Source organism: Patagioenas fasciata, chromosome 28 (genome assembly GCF_037038585.1).
Source record: "Patagioenas fasciata isolate bPatFas1 chromosome 28, bPatFas1.hap1, whole genome shotgun sequence".
Taxonomy (NCBI): domain Eukaryota; kingdom Metazoa; phylum Chordata; class Aves; order Columbiformes; family Columbidae; genus Patagioenas; species Patagioenas fasciata.
Genome location: NC_092547.1, coordinates 4,379,809 through 4,396,909, shown reverse-complemented (window position 1 = coordinate 4,396,909; position 17,101 = coordinate 4,379,809). Strand labels below are relative to the sequence as shown.

Genomic DNA, 17,101 nt, shown 5'->3' with positions numbered 1-17,101 from the left:
TCCCTCTGTGTCCCCTGTGTCCCCACATCCCCCATATCCACTCCCGTGTGCCCCCATGTCCCCACACCCCCTACATCCACCCTATGTCCTCAACCCTGTGTCCCCACACTCTGCATGTCCCCCTGTGTCCCCACACCCCCATATCCACCCTGTGTCCCCAACCCTCTGTCCCCCCACCTGCCATGTACACCCGTGTCCCTCATGTCCCCCCATGTCACCACACTCCCTGTGTATTCCCCATGCTTGCCATGTACACTTGTGTCCCTAATGTCCCCCCATGTCCCCACACTGCTCATGTCCCCCTGTGTCCCCACACCCCCATATCCCCTCGTGTCCCCACACCCCTCGTGTCCCCCTGTCCCGTGACTCCACGTCCCGTGTCCCCCCTTCCCGTGTCCCCCTGCGACCCCACACTCCCCATGTCTCCCTGTCCCGTGTCCCCCCATGACCCCACACTCCCCGTGTCCCCCTGTCTCATGTACCACATCCCGTGTCCCCCTATCCCGTGCCCCCAGTGTCCCCACATCCCCCCTGTCCCCTCGTGTCCCCCATTCCCCCGCCCCGCCCTCCCCACGCCTCCCCTGGGTCCCCCCGTCCGCCAGGGGGCGCGGTGTGGCGGGGCGGGGCCTGCGCGGCGCGCTGGGCGGGGCCAGGCGGCTCAGCGCTCTGATGGCGGTGAGCCGGGCGCTCGCTGTCCGTCTGGCCTACGCGGCCACCGGCGCCCTCATGGGCTTCTCGGTCTTCTTCACCTGGACCCTGGCGCCCGCCTTCCGCCAGCCCGCCACGGCGGCGGCCGGGGGGCTCTCGGGTACGCGGGGGGGGCGGGAAGCGCGGCTGGAAGCGGGGGGGAGGTCGGGGAGCGGCCACCTGAGGTAACTCCCGCCGGGGGTGCTGAGGAGGGTGTGAGGTGGGGGGGGGGGGCACCCCTATTAGTGCCTTTCTGTGGGGAAAACGGACTGGGGAGGGGGGGACGGGCTTCGAGGGTTAATATTATTAAGTGATGAGCAATTAAGGACAATAATTTAAGTTCAGGTACCCCCAACTCTGTGTGGGACATGTTAACTGCATCTGTACTCATCCCTTAGGAAACAGGAAAGTACTTGGGTATTTTATAACCTCGCTGCTAGTGAAGATGGATTTGTTCTGCTCTTTGCCTTGGTCCCAAGAAGGTTTTTGCAACCTGTAGCAAACTTGTTTGTGGTGGGGTCGCTTTAGTTCATAGTTGTGTGTAACTTGCAATGTTATGGAGGGAAAACCTCTGAAAATTCGAGGCTTAAATTGTGTGTGGCCAATGTCGGTGCTGAAAAGGATTTTATTTTAAACTTAAGGTTAAAAGCTTTTCCTGGTAAAGGTTTGGTCTGGCAACCTATATTTACATGTGCTTTGTATTTCCAGGAAAGACAAATACCGGCCTCCTGTTTATACCCACTGAAAGTGTCTGTGCCAGGCTGTGTGAAATAGGGATTTGGGCTGCTTGTACAGGCCAGAAGTTGTAAACTGCATCCTAAAATCCCCCGGAATCAGTGAGATTCAGATGCCCCCATCGTTTATGAGTCTTGGTTAATTAGTGCGTTGGAGCAGAACATCATCCTCTCTTGGTTTGTCAGCAGCTCACGTGTTTCTCTGCCTGGAGGAAGAGCAGAAAGTGAAGTTAAACTTTGTCAATAATCTGGCTTATTTTTGGTATATGAGCAGCACCAGCGCTCCCGTGTACATCGAGGTATTTACTGCAGCATCTGGTGCACAGTTGTGGTTTTCCTCTCTGCTTCCTCTCCCTCCAAAGAGCTTTAGTTCCAGCTGGAATTTGAATTAAACAGAGTGCTTCCAACACCTCGCTTGACTTGGTGGCAGGAGGAAAGCGGGGGTTTTGTGCCCCAGAAACACACACGAAAATAACAAATAGTTATTTTATGCTGCATGCATGTGCTGTCTTTGTGTTTGCAGAGGAATTTCGGAGGCCTGTGCTCTAGAAAGGGGCAGGTGAGAAAGCAGGGGGACGAACCACCCGATACTTTCCGAGCTGAAGTTTAGAGTGTTGTCTGCAGGGAGAAGGAGGTTTGTGCGCTGGTTAATTCACTCTAGTTAAGATAATAAGGAGAAAGGTAAGCAAGAAACCAAAAAAACATGGTCATTCATTAGGCTGAATTCTGAATTTGTGTGATTTTGCTTTGAAATGTCTGAAATGGCTGTAGGTAGAGTCGCAGTAGAATCGTAAAGGCTGAAGAACAAATGGGAAATGTGTGTTTTGGGGTCAGACAAAGCTGATATAGGGGCTTCTGGTTGTGTTAAGTTCTTGGCTGCGTTTTGCTGCCCTTCCACTTTTTCACAGCTTGTGTGGGTAGAAATAAGTGGGTGCTCGTTTAGTCATGGAGGGGTAGCCAAAATAAGCAAGAAATCCACATTTTTTTCTGTGAATCGAAGCTAAGGCCACTTATTCACCAAAGTAAGATTGTTCTAAGGGAAAAATCACTGCGTAGGAGGTTTGTTTTATGCTCAGACACTGCGGATACTTCAGTCTCAGGTATTCAGGGCGTTCGCTGGTTTTGTTTCTGGCATTAAATCGTCCGGTTTTTATTGTTGCGTGCTAATTCGTACTTATTTCTGCTGGCAGAGGATGTTTGCATGTGTTTGTATGGTTTTAACTCGCGTTTTTGCATCCCCTGTGTGTTTGTCGTTGCTTTTCTCTTGCCTGTGTTGGTGTTGATGGGCCTTTGGTTTGTCTGGGACGTGTGTTTTAATGTGTTTATCCATGTATTTCCTCTCTTTAAGAAAGTCCCACTGATTCCTGTCTCTTTAGAATTCTCTTTGTAATCAGTTTCTTTATCTTTTGCTTATCTTCTAGAGAAGGTTTCCTGCTACGTTTTGCATTGAAACCCGCCCTCCGCTGCCACTTGTACGAACTCTCCCTTACTCTGATACCCCTAAAGTAAAGCCTTAGGTATTTCTTTACTCCAAATTCGAGCATTAAAGTCCCGTGGAGGGAAAATTGCCACATCCTGATGAGTCTGTAACCAGAGCCCTGAGTTACCTCTAGTTATGAAACCAGAACCGTGTAATTTAAGGTGCTGAGCAAACGACCTTTCCAGTCTTTCCGGTTGGCTTTCATAATAATAAACTCGCCACACAATGCTGAATAAAGTTGACTCGCTCATCCCCCGCATCTTAAAAGTGCCTCGGGGGTGCATACTTGGGAATTTGGGGATCTTCCTAAATCAGACACAGGCCTTGTGTATCATACCTGTGTTTCAAGCAGAAACACCCAGTCGAGCACCCCGATAACCTGAGGGATGGCAGCTTCTTCATCGACTGATCGCAGGACCCTGAAATCATTCCAGAGTTAATACCGACTGTCTCGGTGCTTCGCCGTTTCATTTTGATCCAGTCACAGTGACTTTTATAATTTACTGCTTGTTTGTGTATTTGACCTTCTCCCCTCGCTGCCTTAAATTAGTATTTTTAAGTAGGCCATGAATCTCTGAGCAACTGATGTTTTCATTCTGCCAGAGGCAGTTTAAAAGAGAAGAAACCAATTAAATTATTTCAGGATGTATCCAGCCCTTTCCTGAGTGACTTTTAATGTTCTTGTGTGTGGATCTTCTCTTTAAATGTAATAGAAAATGGGGGGGGGTTCTTCTCTAAACAGACTTTATTGGCTGTTTCCAAGCTGCTCGGATATTTCTGGTAAAATACCAAGCTTGTGCTTCGCAAATATAAAGCGGAGCAGATATTAAAGCAGCTGCAGAGGAGATGGAACACAAAACACGCTTTTCAGATGCTTTAAAAATATGTGATCAGTGAAAGCAGTAAAAGCTCGTTTATGCCGAACACAGTAGCTGTTGTATATAAAAGCAGGGACGCTCTGAAGGCTCCGATAATTAATCTACCTTGCAGATAGTTGATATATTTATGGCTTATTCTCTCTCCAGGGCTGGACTCACGTGGCCGAAAAGCGTGGCGGTTATGTAAAGCAGTTTTAAATGTTTGGATTTGCGTATAAACCACTGTGTATTGTTCGATTAAGGGTTGGTTTGTGACCGCTTGAGCTCATCTTCTTAAGGAATGGAGAAAAGGGAAGAAAAGCGCATTGAAAAGCCCACGCGTGGCTCACGCTTCATCGGAACTCGGTTAAGTTGCGAGGAGAGAATGAGTCCCCCGCAAGTGCTGCTGATGTGCTGGAAAATAGGTTGTTTTCATCTTTAACGTGGCTGGTAGAGGCACAGAGCACCCGAAATCTCTCAGTCTTGTTTCCTGCTTCCGAAGGCGGCTGCGCTCAGCGAGCGGGTGCACAACAACAAGCAGCTGCAACGCCAGGTTTCTCTGTGGTTTAGTTCTTCTCCCGAGCTGCTTTCCTCCAAACCCAGACACCCTGCAATAGCAAAGCCCTCGCTCGCACGTGTTCAGAGGGAAATATTGCCAAGCGCAAACCAGTTTTCACTAGAATGCTCCAAAGGCTCCTTCTCCTTGGAGAGCTGTTTTCCTAAAATATAGTGTTGATCCCCAGCTATTTTGGCAGAGTTGCTGGTGAAGAAAACCCATTTTTAACCCCTTCCCAAACCAGCTGGTTTGGCTTTAGCTCCTGGAGGAAAACGTTTAACCCTTTCGGGGAATCAACCCCACAAGGCAAAGTCTTCAAAACATAGAAATAGCAAAATATTGAATTAGCAAAGCTCAGGTTCCTTTTAGAGTCGGTATTTCTAACATAGAATAGAGTGTGTAAACAGCTGGAAAATGACCGAAGGCTTTGTAAGCGCTCTGAAAAAGTTACAACCGATTGTGACAGACTTTATATTTATCAGGGCTGTACAAGTTATTTTTAATGTTAATTTTTATCGTCATTTTGTTTGCCATCATCTTCCGCCATCAACGCACATTCTGAGCTTCAGAAGGGTGTTATTGCAGAATAGCTTCAAGTATGTGTTTGCTTGGGTGTTTTTTCTATGTCTTGGCCTCCGTTGCACATTTGTTGTCTTTTCCTAGAATCCGCAACACCCGTGTGCATCGTACACGTTGTCCTGGCGCCTTTGGCCGCTCCCACAGCTGGGCTGTTGTTCCCCATCAACAAGGCCACTTGTTTGTTTGGGACCGGAGAACCGCTCCGTGCTGATCGGGGGGGCTGAGAAAACCTTTTGTTTGTCACACTTGGTGGTTTTTACGATCGGAGTAAAGGAAAGTTTTGTTTCCCCCGAGCTCACGCTCTGCCAAACTTTCCGAAGAGCTTATCAAAATATTTAGATATTAGTGTTTTTCTGTGCCAGGTTACCGAGGGCAAGACGGCTTTTGAACTTGCCTTTTAGAATTCATTTCAACTTGTTCCAAGTGTGCTGTGAGGTTTTTTTTATGTTATGTCTTTATGAAATACCTGTTAACTGGTGTTTAAAAACCCACCTCTATCCCTGTGTTTCAGATGCACTCGTGGTTGTTGTTCGGGCCAGTTTCCTTTTCCTGGAGCTTTTTGTCCTTGGGATAATTAGTTTTTGATTTACAAGTAACTTTCCCTTTGCTCTGCACTGGAGACGCCTTGATTGTGTCTTACTGAGCAGGGAGATATCTTTTATATATATATATATATATATATATAAAAAAATTATAATATATATTATATAAGAGTTATTTTAGGGTAATTCCAGTCATGATGTGTGGGGTAAATCCACCATGACAAACATTTCTCTGAATTTTTGGGTGTTATTTTAAGCAGGTATAACCAGAGCTACCAAAGCACCGTTGCTGCTCCAGGGCTACGTCTACAGGTCCAGGTTTTGCTTCCATTCTACCGGAGAATACAACAGTGGTTGTGGAGAAGGAGGGGATTTGGGGGAATAATTTGAGGGGAAAATAACCAAGCACCCCCTCTAAACCCAAAAACAATCCCCCAGTTAATCATTCCAGGCTTTAAATAAGACGGAGCTTTTATTTCCTATTGCAGTCAAACCCGTTTCAGTTGTTCGGCTGAACAAGTTGTTCTTGTGTTACCCATGTGGGTTTGTGTTAAACCTTTGGCTCTCGGGGTCTACAAAGTGCGAGATTTTCGCATTAAACAAAAGCACTCGTGCGGTTTTCATTTCTCTGTGATAATCAAAGTCTTCTCTGGAAATCTACGACTAATTTGTTCTTCTCTCCCCTTAGCTTATGTACGTTGGTGAACAAGAGGTGATTTTTCGTTTCCTGAGCCCAGTTTCACTCAAATGTGAATCAGATGTTCCATTCCAGCGCTCGTGGGCACTTTTCCTCTGGAGTTCATTAGAAATAGTGTGGTGGTGTTTTATTTTCTTTTCCATTTTATTTTTAAATCTTCCCTCCTGAATGCTCTGTGTCATCAATCAGTTTGCTTAAAGCAGGCTTTTTAGCACAGGTATGTTTTCACATATTTAAGCATTTCATTAATTTCTGGGAGGAGTGGTGGCACTGGAAGCTGTGCTGCCATCAGAGACCTGGACAGGCTGGAGAGCTGGGTGGGGAAAAATGTAATGAAATAGAACAAGGGCAAGTGTAGAGTCTTGAATCTGGGCAGGAACAACCCCAGGTTCCAGTGTAAGTTGGGGAATGAGCTGTTAGAGAGCAGTGTAGGGGAAAGGGACCTGGGGACAACAGGGTGACCATGAGCCAGCACTGGGCCCTTGTGGCCAGGAAGCCAATGGGGCCTGGAGTGGGTTAGAAGGGGGTGGTCAGTAGGTCAGAGAGGTTCTCCTGCCCCTCTGCTCTGCCCTGGGGAGACCACCCCTGGAATCTTGTGTGCAGTTGTGGCCCCTCAGTTCCAGAAGGACAGGGAACTGCTGGAGAGAGTCCAGCGCAGCCACCAAGATGCTGAAGGGAGTGGAGCATCTCCCGTGTGAGGAAAGGCTGAGGGAGCTGGGGCTCTGGAGCTGGAGAAGAAGAGACTGAGGGGGGACTCATTCCTGGGGATCAATATGGAAAGGGGCAGTGTCAGGAGGATGGAGCCAGGCTCTTCTGGGTGACAACCAGTGACAGGACAAGGGGCAATGGGTGCAAACTGGAACACAGGAGGTTCTGCTTAAATCTGAGCAGAAACTTGTTCCTGGTGAGGGTGTCAGAGCCTGGCCCAGGCTGCCCAGGGGGGTTGTGGAGTCTCCTTCTCTGCAGACATTCAAACCCGCCTGGTTCCTGTGGAACCTCAGCTGGGTGTTCCTGCTCCATGGGGGGATTGCACTGGAGGAGCTTTCCAGGTCCCTTCAACCCCTGACATTCTGGGATTCTGTAATTATAACTATACTCAGCAACAGACCCTGTTAAATTAGATTCCCTGCAATAGTTGTTTTTTTTTTCCTCACGTGTTCACTCTCTGAGCTTTATTTGCCATGTCCCACTCTCAGGTACCTTCACCCCACTTGCTTTTCCCCTTCTATTCACACATGTTTGTCAACCTCTGGGTGGTGGTTTCTCTGTTTTGGGGGCTTTTTCCTTCTGAGCAGCGCTGGTGGATTTCAGGTGTGATCTCACAAACTCAGGATGAGCAAATGAAGCAATTAAAAAGCAAGTCCTGCTCTCATTTATCCTACTTGCTTTTTGTGCCGGCATCGATGTTTTTCGGTGTTGCGAGCTGATTTAACTTGTTGGGATGCTTTTACAGTATTTTAGAAAAATATAAAGAAGAAGAATCAACTGAGAGCCTCACCAAAGGACCCAAGTGCCATAGGGGTGCGAGGGAGAGGAGACAAACGAGCTGGAGGAAACTCCTTTCCCCCAATTTCATGGTAACGAACTTGACGTTGGCCGAGCTGCCTACGGAAGGACACCCTGCGTTTAACGACCATGCGAACGAGCTCCGTGGTGAAGTTATCACGAGGTTGTGGCTTTTTTGCTTAGTCATGCGTGAGGCAGCAAGTGAAGAATTAACCGAACACAAGTTTCCCATATAGCTTAATTTTGAGTGCTGAATCAGGTTTTTGGGTGAGGGGAAGGAGCAGGGTCAGGCCTGGGGGGGGTGGAGGGGATGATCAAGTGACAGCTCACGCGGACCTTTCACAGCATCGGCAGCACTTTTGGTGGGGAAACACCAGCAACTTGACTCAGCAGTTCCAATAAAATGTGCCGAGTCATCTGAAAGCACCCAGGCCAGGGAAGCCGCTTGTTTTGCTGACTGCAAAACGTAATTTCCCTGTTTTCTTTGAGGTTGAGCTTGCTAGAGCACGAGCTTAAAGGTAATACCGAGCGGAGGAAGTGGTTGTTTAAGGAGCTGAGCGCTGGGCTTTTCTACCAAATCCCATGGCAGGATTTTTGAATGTTAAAATTTCTGGAGCCAGAAAACACACTTAGATATTGCTGAAATACAGCGAGTGCAGCCAGATGAAGTAATGGGCTGATTCTGCTTTTCCTGTTCGATAAGAAGTCTGTGAGCTCTGTTTCAGCACTTTCCCTGCGGCTTTTTAGTTTTTTAGCTTTTGTTTTCGCTTTTATTTGGTTCTTCTCTTGAAGGTTTGTCCTTTTCCCACCCACCTCTTTTGTGGGCCGCTCTGGAGGGTATTTTAACTTCCTTTGGCCCATCCCAAGACACCAAAATGCCAAAAGCATCGTCAGGATTCTTCTGGAATGGATTCCGTATGTCCTTAGCTCAATTCGAGGTGCCCCAGCTGTTGTCTGTGTGAGAAATGAGCTGAGAGCTCCTTGGGAGCCAAAAATCCAAATCCAGCGGGTTCATGCAGCTCTGCTCATCCCTCATTTTGACGCAGTTGTTTTCCTCTGTGCTCTGTTAAGCCTTGGGAAGCTTTGCTTATAATAACCGTATCCAGTATCAAATGAGCTCTGGCAAGACTTGACTGTCCTTAGTATTAAAATATTTATCTTGTAGTGGGCAAGGCTGAGTTTTGCTTCCTTTGATGTCGAGAAGAAGCCGCAGAGGGAGGTCTGTGTTATCGCAGGGTACCATATAAAGCAGCCTGGCATTTTAGCAGTGGCGTAATTATTATTATTATTATTGTATTTATTTATTTTTTTGCCCTGCTGCCCTTAAAATAAAATCTAGAAAGGTGGCAGCAGCAAAGGAGAAACACAAACCAGTTCGTTGCACCACCGGAGGCTCCAATTTCAGAAGCGCCGCCGTGGTCTTTGCCAAAATGATTCAAATGTTTTAAGCCTGGAAATGGCTCTGACTATAGGTCGAGAGAGCGGCTTACAGAATCACAGGATGGACTGGGCTGGGAAAGGCCTCAGAGATCATCCAGTCCAAGCCTTGGTCCAACTCCAGTCCATTGACCAGATCATGGCACTAAGCGCCATGGCCAATCTCAGTTTAAAAACCTCCAGGGCCGGTGAGTCCAGCACCTCCCTGGGCAGCCATTCCAATGCTGACCACTCTCTCTGCACAGAATTGCTTTCTAACATCCAGCCTCAGTTTCCCCTGGCAGAGTTGAAGCCCCTGCCCCCTGTCCTATTGCTGAGTGCCTGGGAGAAGAGCCCAATCCCCCCTGGCTAGAACTGCCCTTCAGGTCGTTCAGAGAGTGCTGAGCTCACCTCTAAGCCTCCTCTGCTCCAGACTGAACAAGCCCAGCTCCCTCAGCCTCTCCCCATAGCTCTTGTGTTCAAGTCCCTTCCCCGGTCTTGTTGCTCTTCTCTGGACCCGCTCCAGCACTTCAATCTCTTTCCTGAGCTGAGGGGCCCAGAACTGACCACAATACTCCAGGTGTGGCCTCCCCAATGCAGAGCACAGGGGAAGGATCACTGCCCTTGTCCTGCTGACCACGCTGGTTTGGATACAGGACAGGACACCATTGGCCTTCTTGGCCACCTGGGCACACGGGTGGCTCATGTTTGGCTTCCTGTCCATTAAGTGCCCCCAGGTCCCTTTCAGCCACTTTGTGCCCAGCCTGGAGCGCTGCAGGGAGATTTAGTAACGCTTAAGGAGATTTAGTCATAGTCTTCAGCTCTGCAACGTAAGCAGAGGAGCAGCTTGCTGTAATTGGAGGTGGCAATGGGATTGTAAATGGGGAATGACAGGCAGGTTATAAAAACTTGGGGATTCAGGAGCACAAACAGTTTGTACTTTGAGCGCCTCTTGGAGGTTTTCCGAAGTGTGGTGAAAAGGTAGCGGGTTTTAGGCTGAGTTTAGGGAAGAACGTGTTGTTTTTTCCTATATCAGGTGCTGTTTATTGTTACTTGGATGGTTTCATCCCTTTTTTTCTCTTCTTTGATGAGAGAGTTGGGATTTGGTTACGGACCAGTCACCTAAGCTTAGGCAGATGCCTTTTGCTGTTCCTACTAAAGCCATAGTAAATCTGACTGTTCTTAGAAAACTATATATATACATATATATAAACTGTACATGCTCAGATATTTGTCTGGTTGTGTAATCCAGACATTTTTGGCCTGGGCCCAAGAGCACAGCATTAGATTTAGGCCACCTTAAACCCTTAGTGCTTTGTCATAAGTGGGAATTGTACGTACAAATCATCTGGGAGGTGAAATTCTGCGCCTTGTTATGTGAAACCCTTGACATTTCAGAGGAGTTTTGTATAAATTGACTCTTTAGGAGGTTAATTAGGGGTATGTTGGAGGTAGTGGGCGTGATGCGAGTGCTGAACAGGTCCTGGATGTCTTGATTTGGGTGTCTAAAATGAGCTGTGCTCGTCATCGTCTCCATATGTAAAGGGGCCACCCGGCCGTGGGGAAGAGGTGCAGGATTCTTGGCTTGTGGTGTGTGAGGTTGTGTGGAGAATTAAATAAAAGTGCACTTAGCGTGCGTCAAATGGGTCTGCGCAAAACAGGAAAACCAACAAGTTGTTCTGGGGAATCGTTTAATGAGCAAAGTCATTGACTCATTTTGGTTGGAAAGGCCCTGTAAGATCAAGTCCAACCGTAATGTATCTCCAGCGCTAAACCACATCCCTAAGAACCTCAAGGCTTTTCTGTGCTGGTCTGGGATCAGGATTTGTCTTAAAGCCTAAAAACGGGGGTATGGGACGGTTGGGAGAGCGGTGCCTGCACAGGGAGCGGTTTACTCTGTATTTCCCCTCTTTGCGGGGGACATGGCCACAAAGCATTAGCGTCCCTTGGTGCTTTGGGTGGGGGGTTTTGATGAGATTTACATTAATTAGCCAGGTTTGGGTGTTGCGGTGCCCAGTACTGACTGCCCTTGCTGTCTGATCGAGCAGGTGTTCTGGCGCTCTGGGCCCTAATCACGCATGTGATGTATGTGCAGGATTACTGGAGGACCTGGTTAAAAGGGCTGAGGTTCTTCCTCTTCATCGGGATCCTCTTCTCAGCCCTCTCCGTGGTGGGATTCTGCGCATTCCTCGTTCTGGCCATCACCAAACACCAGTGTAAGTACCCGGGAAGAGGCAGATGGGAGAAACAACTTTTTCCACCGTTGTTTTCCTCTAGGAACTTGTGAGTTATTTACATGTTCATTAAAGGCTTCATCCTGCACAGCAAGCTGCATAACAAAGGGCAGCTCTTGTTGCATCCTGAATGAAAGAGGCTGATTTGGATTGAGAGTGTTTATTAGCAGGGAAGGAACACTGAGTATGCTGAAGCTTTTTATCAAGTTGCAAGCTTGCTTCTGTGTTCTGTTCCAGTAACCACAACAGGTAGGTGTGATTCACTTGTGAGATGGACAAACTCTTGTTGATGCTGAAGTTATTACCTAGTCCTGCTACATCAATGCATAGCTCAGATCTTTTAATTGTGCCTCTCAGTTCTATTCTTTAGTTTAAGCGATACTGAAGAACCTAAGAAGAGTTAAATTCAGATCAGAAACATATATATATATGTTTGGGGCAATAATGGCTGTGACTCCCTTGTCAAAGGATTCTTCTGTTGTTTAAAATGTTGCCTTATATTAGGTTGTTTGGTTATATCTATTACGTAGACTTATAGCCAGCTTTAATCCCTCTGCCTTCCTGAGAGTCAAGTGTTGTGCGTGATCCTTTCTTCACTTGTTATAAAAACATGTTGATGCAGGTCTGACCCTTGTGTAAGTTGTCTGCATTGTAAAAGCTGAGCAGAAATGGACTGAATTTAGGGCAACGAAGATGCTGGAGGGAGTGGAGCATCTCCCGTGTGAGGAAAGGCTGAGGGAGCTGGGGCTCTGGAGCTGGAGAAGAGGAGACTGAGGGGGGACTCATTCCTGGGGATCAATATGGAAAGGGGCAGTGTCAGGAGGATGGAGCCAGGCTCTTCTGGGTGACAACCAATGACAGGACAAGGGGCAGTGGGTTCAAACTGGAACACAGGAGGTTCCACTTAAATGTGAGCAGAAACTTGTTCGTGGTGAGGGTGGCAGAGCCTGGCCCAGGCTGCCCAGGGGGGTTGTGGAGTCTCCTTCTCTGCAGACATTCAAAGCCGCCTGGTTCCTGTGGAACCTCAGCTGGGTGTTCCTGCTCCATGGGGGATTGCACTGGATGAGCTTTCCAGGTCCCTTCCACCCCTGACCCTCTGGGATTCTGTGATTGTGTGAATTTCTCTGCAGTCTTAAAATAAAACAAGGACCAAAAAGAAGATGAACATTTGCGGAGTAACATGTCAGGGAGAAAAGTTACTTCAACTTTCATGTGCTACTTATTCAACCGTTATCACCTGTGCGAGCATTTCTTTTCTGTACTTCTCTAAAGAGAAATACTGGAATTTACTTCTTTTATGGCCATAAAGCAGGCAGGTGAGGGTATAGAAATCCAAACACGAGTCAGCAGGGTGAAAATGCCTTCCGCACTTAGCGTATAAAGCTATACAATATTTCACATTATCTAAGGAGGGCTCACGTAATTCCTCCCAGTATTTGCTTGACAGCAAAGCACAGAGAGAGAGCTTGGGGTTTGTGTATTTTTCATCCCTTCCTTTCTTGGAGATCCAAGGGGAAGATGTTTTGAGGAAGATTTATTCTTATTAGGGAAACTGAGGTATTCTAGGAAAAGCCCTAATTTGGTGGGAAGTAGAACATCTGCAATGGTTATTTATGTCTGGAAAGTTTAGGAATGGCACATTTAATGAGCAGGATTTACCAAGTATTGCTTTGTATATTCTTCAAGAATGTATCTGTCTCGGTTTTTTAATAATGACAAAGCAGCTTGTACTTGGACTTGTTTTATGGATTAGATCGTGCGTGTTTCAGAATCATTGACTTCTCTAGAACAAAAGAAAAACCCCTCAACATTGGGAATAAATATGAAGAACGCTGATGTGCACTCAAACCACAGAACCATCCCCACTTGACCTCAGAGCAATCCCGGTTTTATAATAATACAGAAAAAATGGGTTAATCCGCAAAGGTTCTCTACAAAGAGGCCGTTGGGTCATTCACTACCATGGTTATCGTGGCACCTGCACTACAGGTTGAAGCGCATCAGTGTTATTTATTAAATATCAGTCATGACGATTGGTAAAAGCATTTTTAGGAGGAAGATGTGTTTTATTTCCACTGTTTTCCTCCCAAATGCGTAGATTTGTCTCCCCTTGCTGTGGCAGGGGAGAAATTAAGGCCTGAGGGTTGAGGTTGAAAAGTGTGGGGCCCAGTTGGCTTCTTCCCAGTGGGATAAATGTGATTTTTAAATGTATCTGTATCCTTTTCTCCCCTAGCCCTGACTGATCCCAGAAGCTACTACCTGTCGTGCGTCTGGAGTTTCATGTCCTTGAAATGGGCCTTCCTGCTCAGTTTGTACGCGTACCGGTACCGGAACGAGTTCGCGGACGTCAGTATCCTCGGTGACTTCTAACACTTGGACTTCAATCCTCGCCGAAGGTGCTGGAGGTTCGGGTTGCCCCCCGAGGGCACGGTGCACGCGAGAGGCGCACGAGAGGCGGCGAAGGAACCCACGCAGGGCTGCTTGGTTTGTCTGTCTGCAGTAGGGGGCTTTTCCTAATTGCTTTTACTCACCTCTTTAAAGTTCGGCTCACAGTGTCAATCTCATCCTTCTGTAACGTCCTGGGGAGTCCCTGTGAGGCGCCAGACGCCGTCTGCTCGCACACAGCACACGCTTAGCGTTGTGACAAAATCCCTGGGGGGCTTTTAGGTGGAGGGAGGTCCCATAGGTTCATGCAGCACCCAAAACATCTCATCCTAGGGAGCAAGGCAGGTGGGAGCCACAGATGTGTGCAGCAAAGAACCCTCTGTGCCAAAGTGGGTTCCTTGTGTTGCTCCTTGAAGAGGGAGATGAGCTGTTCTTTGCGGCAAGGAGGTCCCTGCGTACCTGCCAGCCAGTGCCCCATGTCACCCAGTATTGTTTTTGACCCGTTGTACACAAAGTCACCTTTGTCTCCTCTGGATGAGCCCCGATGGACAGACCAACAACAGAGAAACCCTCATCACGTCGAGGCGCTGTCAGAGATGGGCAACGCTGGTTCTGCCTTCTGCCCAGGAGCATTAAAAAGGAACTTCATACCATATTTCACACTCTAGCGTGTAGTCAGGTGTTTGAGTGGAAGATGTGCTGGGCAAAGTCTCACCGACCTGAACCTCTGCGGAAACGTGAACGTGATTCATCTAAAGCTAAGAATCTTTTGGTAGGCAGGGCTGTGTTTCCTTTTTGCTCAGTCTGAAGGAATCTCCCAGTTCTGCGCACCCCCGGGCGCTGCTGGAGCCTGCGCAAATTCCTTTGTGGAGGAGTTGTGCTGGAGTTGGGTGACAGGTCCTGCTCAGGGCTTTCTGACTGTGTGAGCAGAAGGTTCTATGTGCTGTTGCCAGCCCAGCTTGTTCTCGTGCCACACAAAACCTGGCCTGTCCATTCTCTTACATATCCCAGCATCACGCTCTGACTTAGCAGTGACCGAATCCCTCCCCATGCTTGGAGGCTCCATCCACACCTGCGCTGCTCCGTGTTTTGCGGTGGAAAGTGAGTTCTGCAAGCACACGGCTCATTTGAGCTGTGGAGACACTTGGGGAGTGTTTGACACCACCTCTCTGTCACATCCCCCCGTTTCTTGGGTAGGAAGATCCTCGAGTGACTTAACTAGACCAAGGAACATCTTTAGGTTGGTGTATAACCCCATGTCGGAGCCAACGTTTGCCAGGGGACCTGCTGGAGTCACTAAACCCACACTAAGGCTGCAAATGCAAAAATGCTCTTAATTAGGAGATTAACACTTGGCTTTTAAATCCTAAAATCTCCCTTCCTGCTGACATGGGGCTGCCAGCCTGCCCACCCAGGGATGAAATAGTTCATCTCTCCTCTCTGTGAGGTCTGTGAGTGTTTTTAGCGCCGGTCGTTTCAAGAAGCCGTCTCTCCGCTTAGGTTTCCCCCACACAACGCTGCCCACGCGTTTGCGGGGCCGGTACAAGACCCAGCGCCGATAATGGGGTTGTGGTGTCCTGGTCAGACCGATGGAGCTCTGCTACACCTCACATTATCCCTCCTTGTCACTGAACTACACTAAATTATACCACTGGCATCTCGTAGCGGCTCCTTTCTTGGGCACGTGTCCCATCAGCTCACCCCGGAGTGTTTTAAAGTTGATTTTTGTGACTGTAAATTCGCCTACAAACAGCTCACTGAATCATTTTCTCCCTGACGTGTTTTAGCTCTGGAATTTATACTAGCATCTCAGCTTTTTAAAAGGTGGTGTGTGTGAATATCTATTTTTACATTGTTTCTGCTTCATTTGCAAGCTCAGTGTCAGACCTGGTCCTGCGGTGGGGTGGTGGAATTCACAGCGGGGCTCACTTGTGTGTATCCCAGTGTCTCCTTGTACTAAACGACACTATAACCTGTACGTGACACCACAGTGAGAGCACAAATACAGCGTCTTTCTCACCAAACCGGCGTCCGGCGTGATTTTTGCTTCTCAAGCGGTTAAATTCTGGCTCTCTCCTTTCCTCCGTGTCAGTCTGTGGGAGCATCGCTCTTTGTGGGAAGGACAGGGATGAGTTATACAGAATATTTTGCTTTTTGGGGCTCCAGCATTGAACCCTGTCACGCTCTCTATTTGCACCTTTATCAGCACCCTCAGCATTGAAATCCACAGGTGGTGATGGTTTTTTTCTCTCACAAATCCCTTCGCATTTTGGGACTTTCAGCTATAATTTTTATTAGAATAAGATGATCTGAGTCTCTTTTATCCTCACCGTCCCTCTCAGAATGTGCTATCGCTGTGTGTTAATTAACCTGGTGACGATCCAGCCACCCGAGGCAGCTCTTTGGTTTATTTTCCTCCGATTTCTCTTGCTGTGTCCGCAGCCTGAAGAGACAGCGCAAGCGCTCCGTTGTCTCACCCGGGTGGATCAGCCACGTTTCAGCCAGGCTGTGTCCATCTGGAGGAGGACTTGGGCCTAACCCATCGGTTTCCCAAAGGATGGAGAGAAAAGGATGCTGGAGCTTGTGAAGAACGTTTATTTCGTGGGATTACAGGGGTCACTGGCTGCGGCGAGAACCCGTTCGGTGCTTCGGTGGCATCGGGCCAGGTGCAGATTGGTGGGGGTGATGCATTTGCTGTCGCAATCTCCGAGCATGGGGTCCTGCACTGGGGGTGTCTGCACAGCCCGTGGTGCTGGTGGAGGGACCCGTCCTGCATAGAGTCACGGAATCATTTTGCGTGGAAAAGCCCCTCAAGATCGAGTCCAACCATTCACCCACCCCTGGCACTGCCCCATGTCTTGAGAACCTCATGTCCGTCTGTCCAAGCCTCCAGGGATGGTGGCTCCAGCACTGCCCTGGGCAGCCTGTTCAATGCCCCACAGCCCTTTGGGGAAGAAATTGTTCCCAGATCCAGCCTCAACCTCCCCTGGCGCAACTTGAGGCCGTTTCCTCTGCTCCTGGCGCTTGTTCCTGGGGAGAAGGATAGGACCCATCCTGTGTGGAGGGACCCAGCGCTGTCACCCAAGGGAGGAGCAACCTCTCCTGGATTCACACAGGTGTAAATCCTGGCATCTGTAGGTGAGATTCCCAAATCCCCTCCAGCTCTTGGTGCACAGAAACTTCAGCCCGGAGAACAGGAGCTGAGGAGAGACCTTCTCGCTCTCTGCAGCTGCCTGAAAGGTTGGAGCTGGGGGGCATCGGGCTCTGCTCCCAAGGAACAAGCGACAGGGTGAGGCCCGGAGCACCCATGGGTGCAGGGTGGGCAGTAGCCAGCGGAGGGCAGCAGTGGCCCGGCCATGGCTGGTGGGTGGGGAGCTGAGGCCACCCCCAGGAGCAAGATCTTCATCCCTGTGACACCCACGTCACTG

The 17,101-nt window shown here is 48.6% G+C and overlaps 1 protein-coding gene across 1 annotated transcript; it reads left to right on the top strand.

Annotated features, from left to right (window-relative positions):
• The first annotated feature begins 643 nt into the window (after positions 1 to 643).
• SLC48A1 (solute carrier family 48 member 1) lies at positions 644 to 15,697 on the top strand. Its single transcript, XM_065859028.2, has 3 exons — positions 644 to 808; positions 11,103 to 11,270; positions 13,522 to 15,697. Exons 1-3 carry the CDS (start codon positions 670 to 672, stop codon positions 13,656 to 13,658), a joined length of 444 nt encoding a protein of 147 aa, XP_065715100.1. The 5' UTR covers positions 644 to 669; the 3' UTR covers positions 13,659 to 15,697.
• The last annotated feature ends 1,404 nt before the right edge of the window (positions 15,698 to 17,101 follow it).

Excerpts from the sequence above, each read along its gene's own strand:
- SLC48A1 (XM_065859028.2), top strand. The coding sequence starts at position 670 with ATGGCGGTGAGCCGGGCGCTCGCTGTCCGTCTGGCCTACGCGGCCACC. Across the intron at positions 809-11,102 it reads GGCGGCCGGGGGGCTCTCGG|GTGTTCTGGCGCTCTGGGCC; the intron begins GTACGCGGGGGG and ends CTGATCGAGCAG. Across the intron at positions 11,271-13,521 it reads GGCCATCACCAAACACCAGT|CCCTGACTGATCCCAGAAGC; the intron begins GTAAGTACCCGG and ends TTTCTCCCCTAG.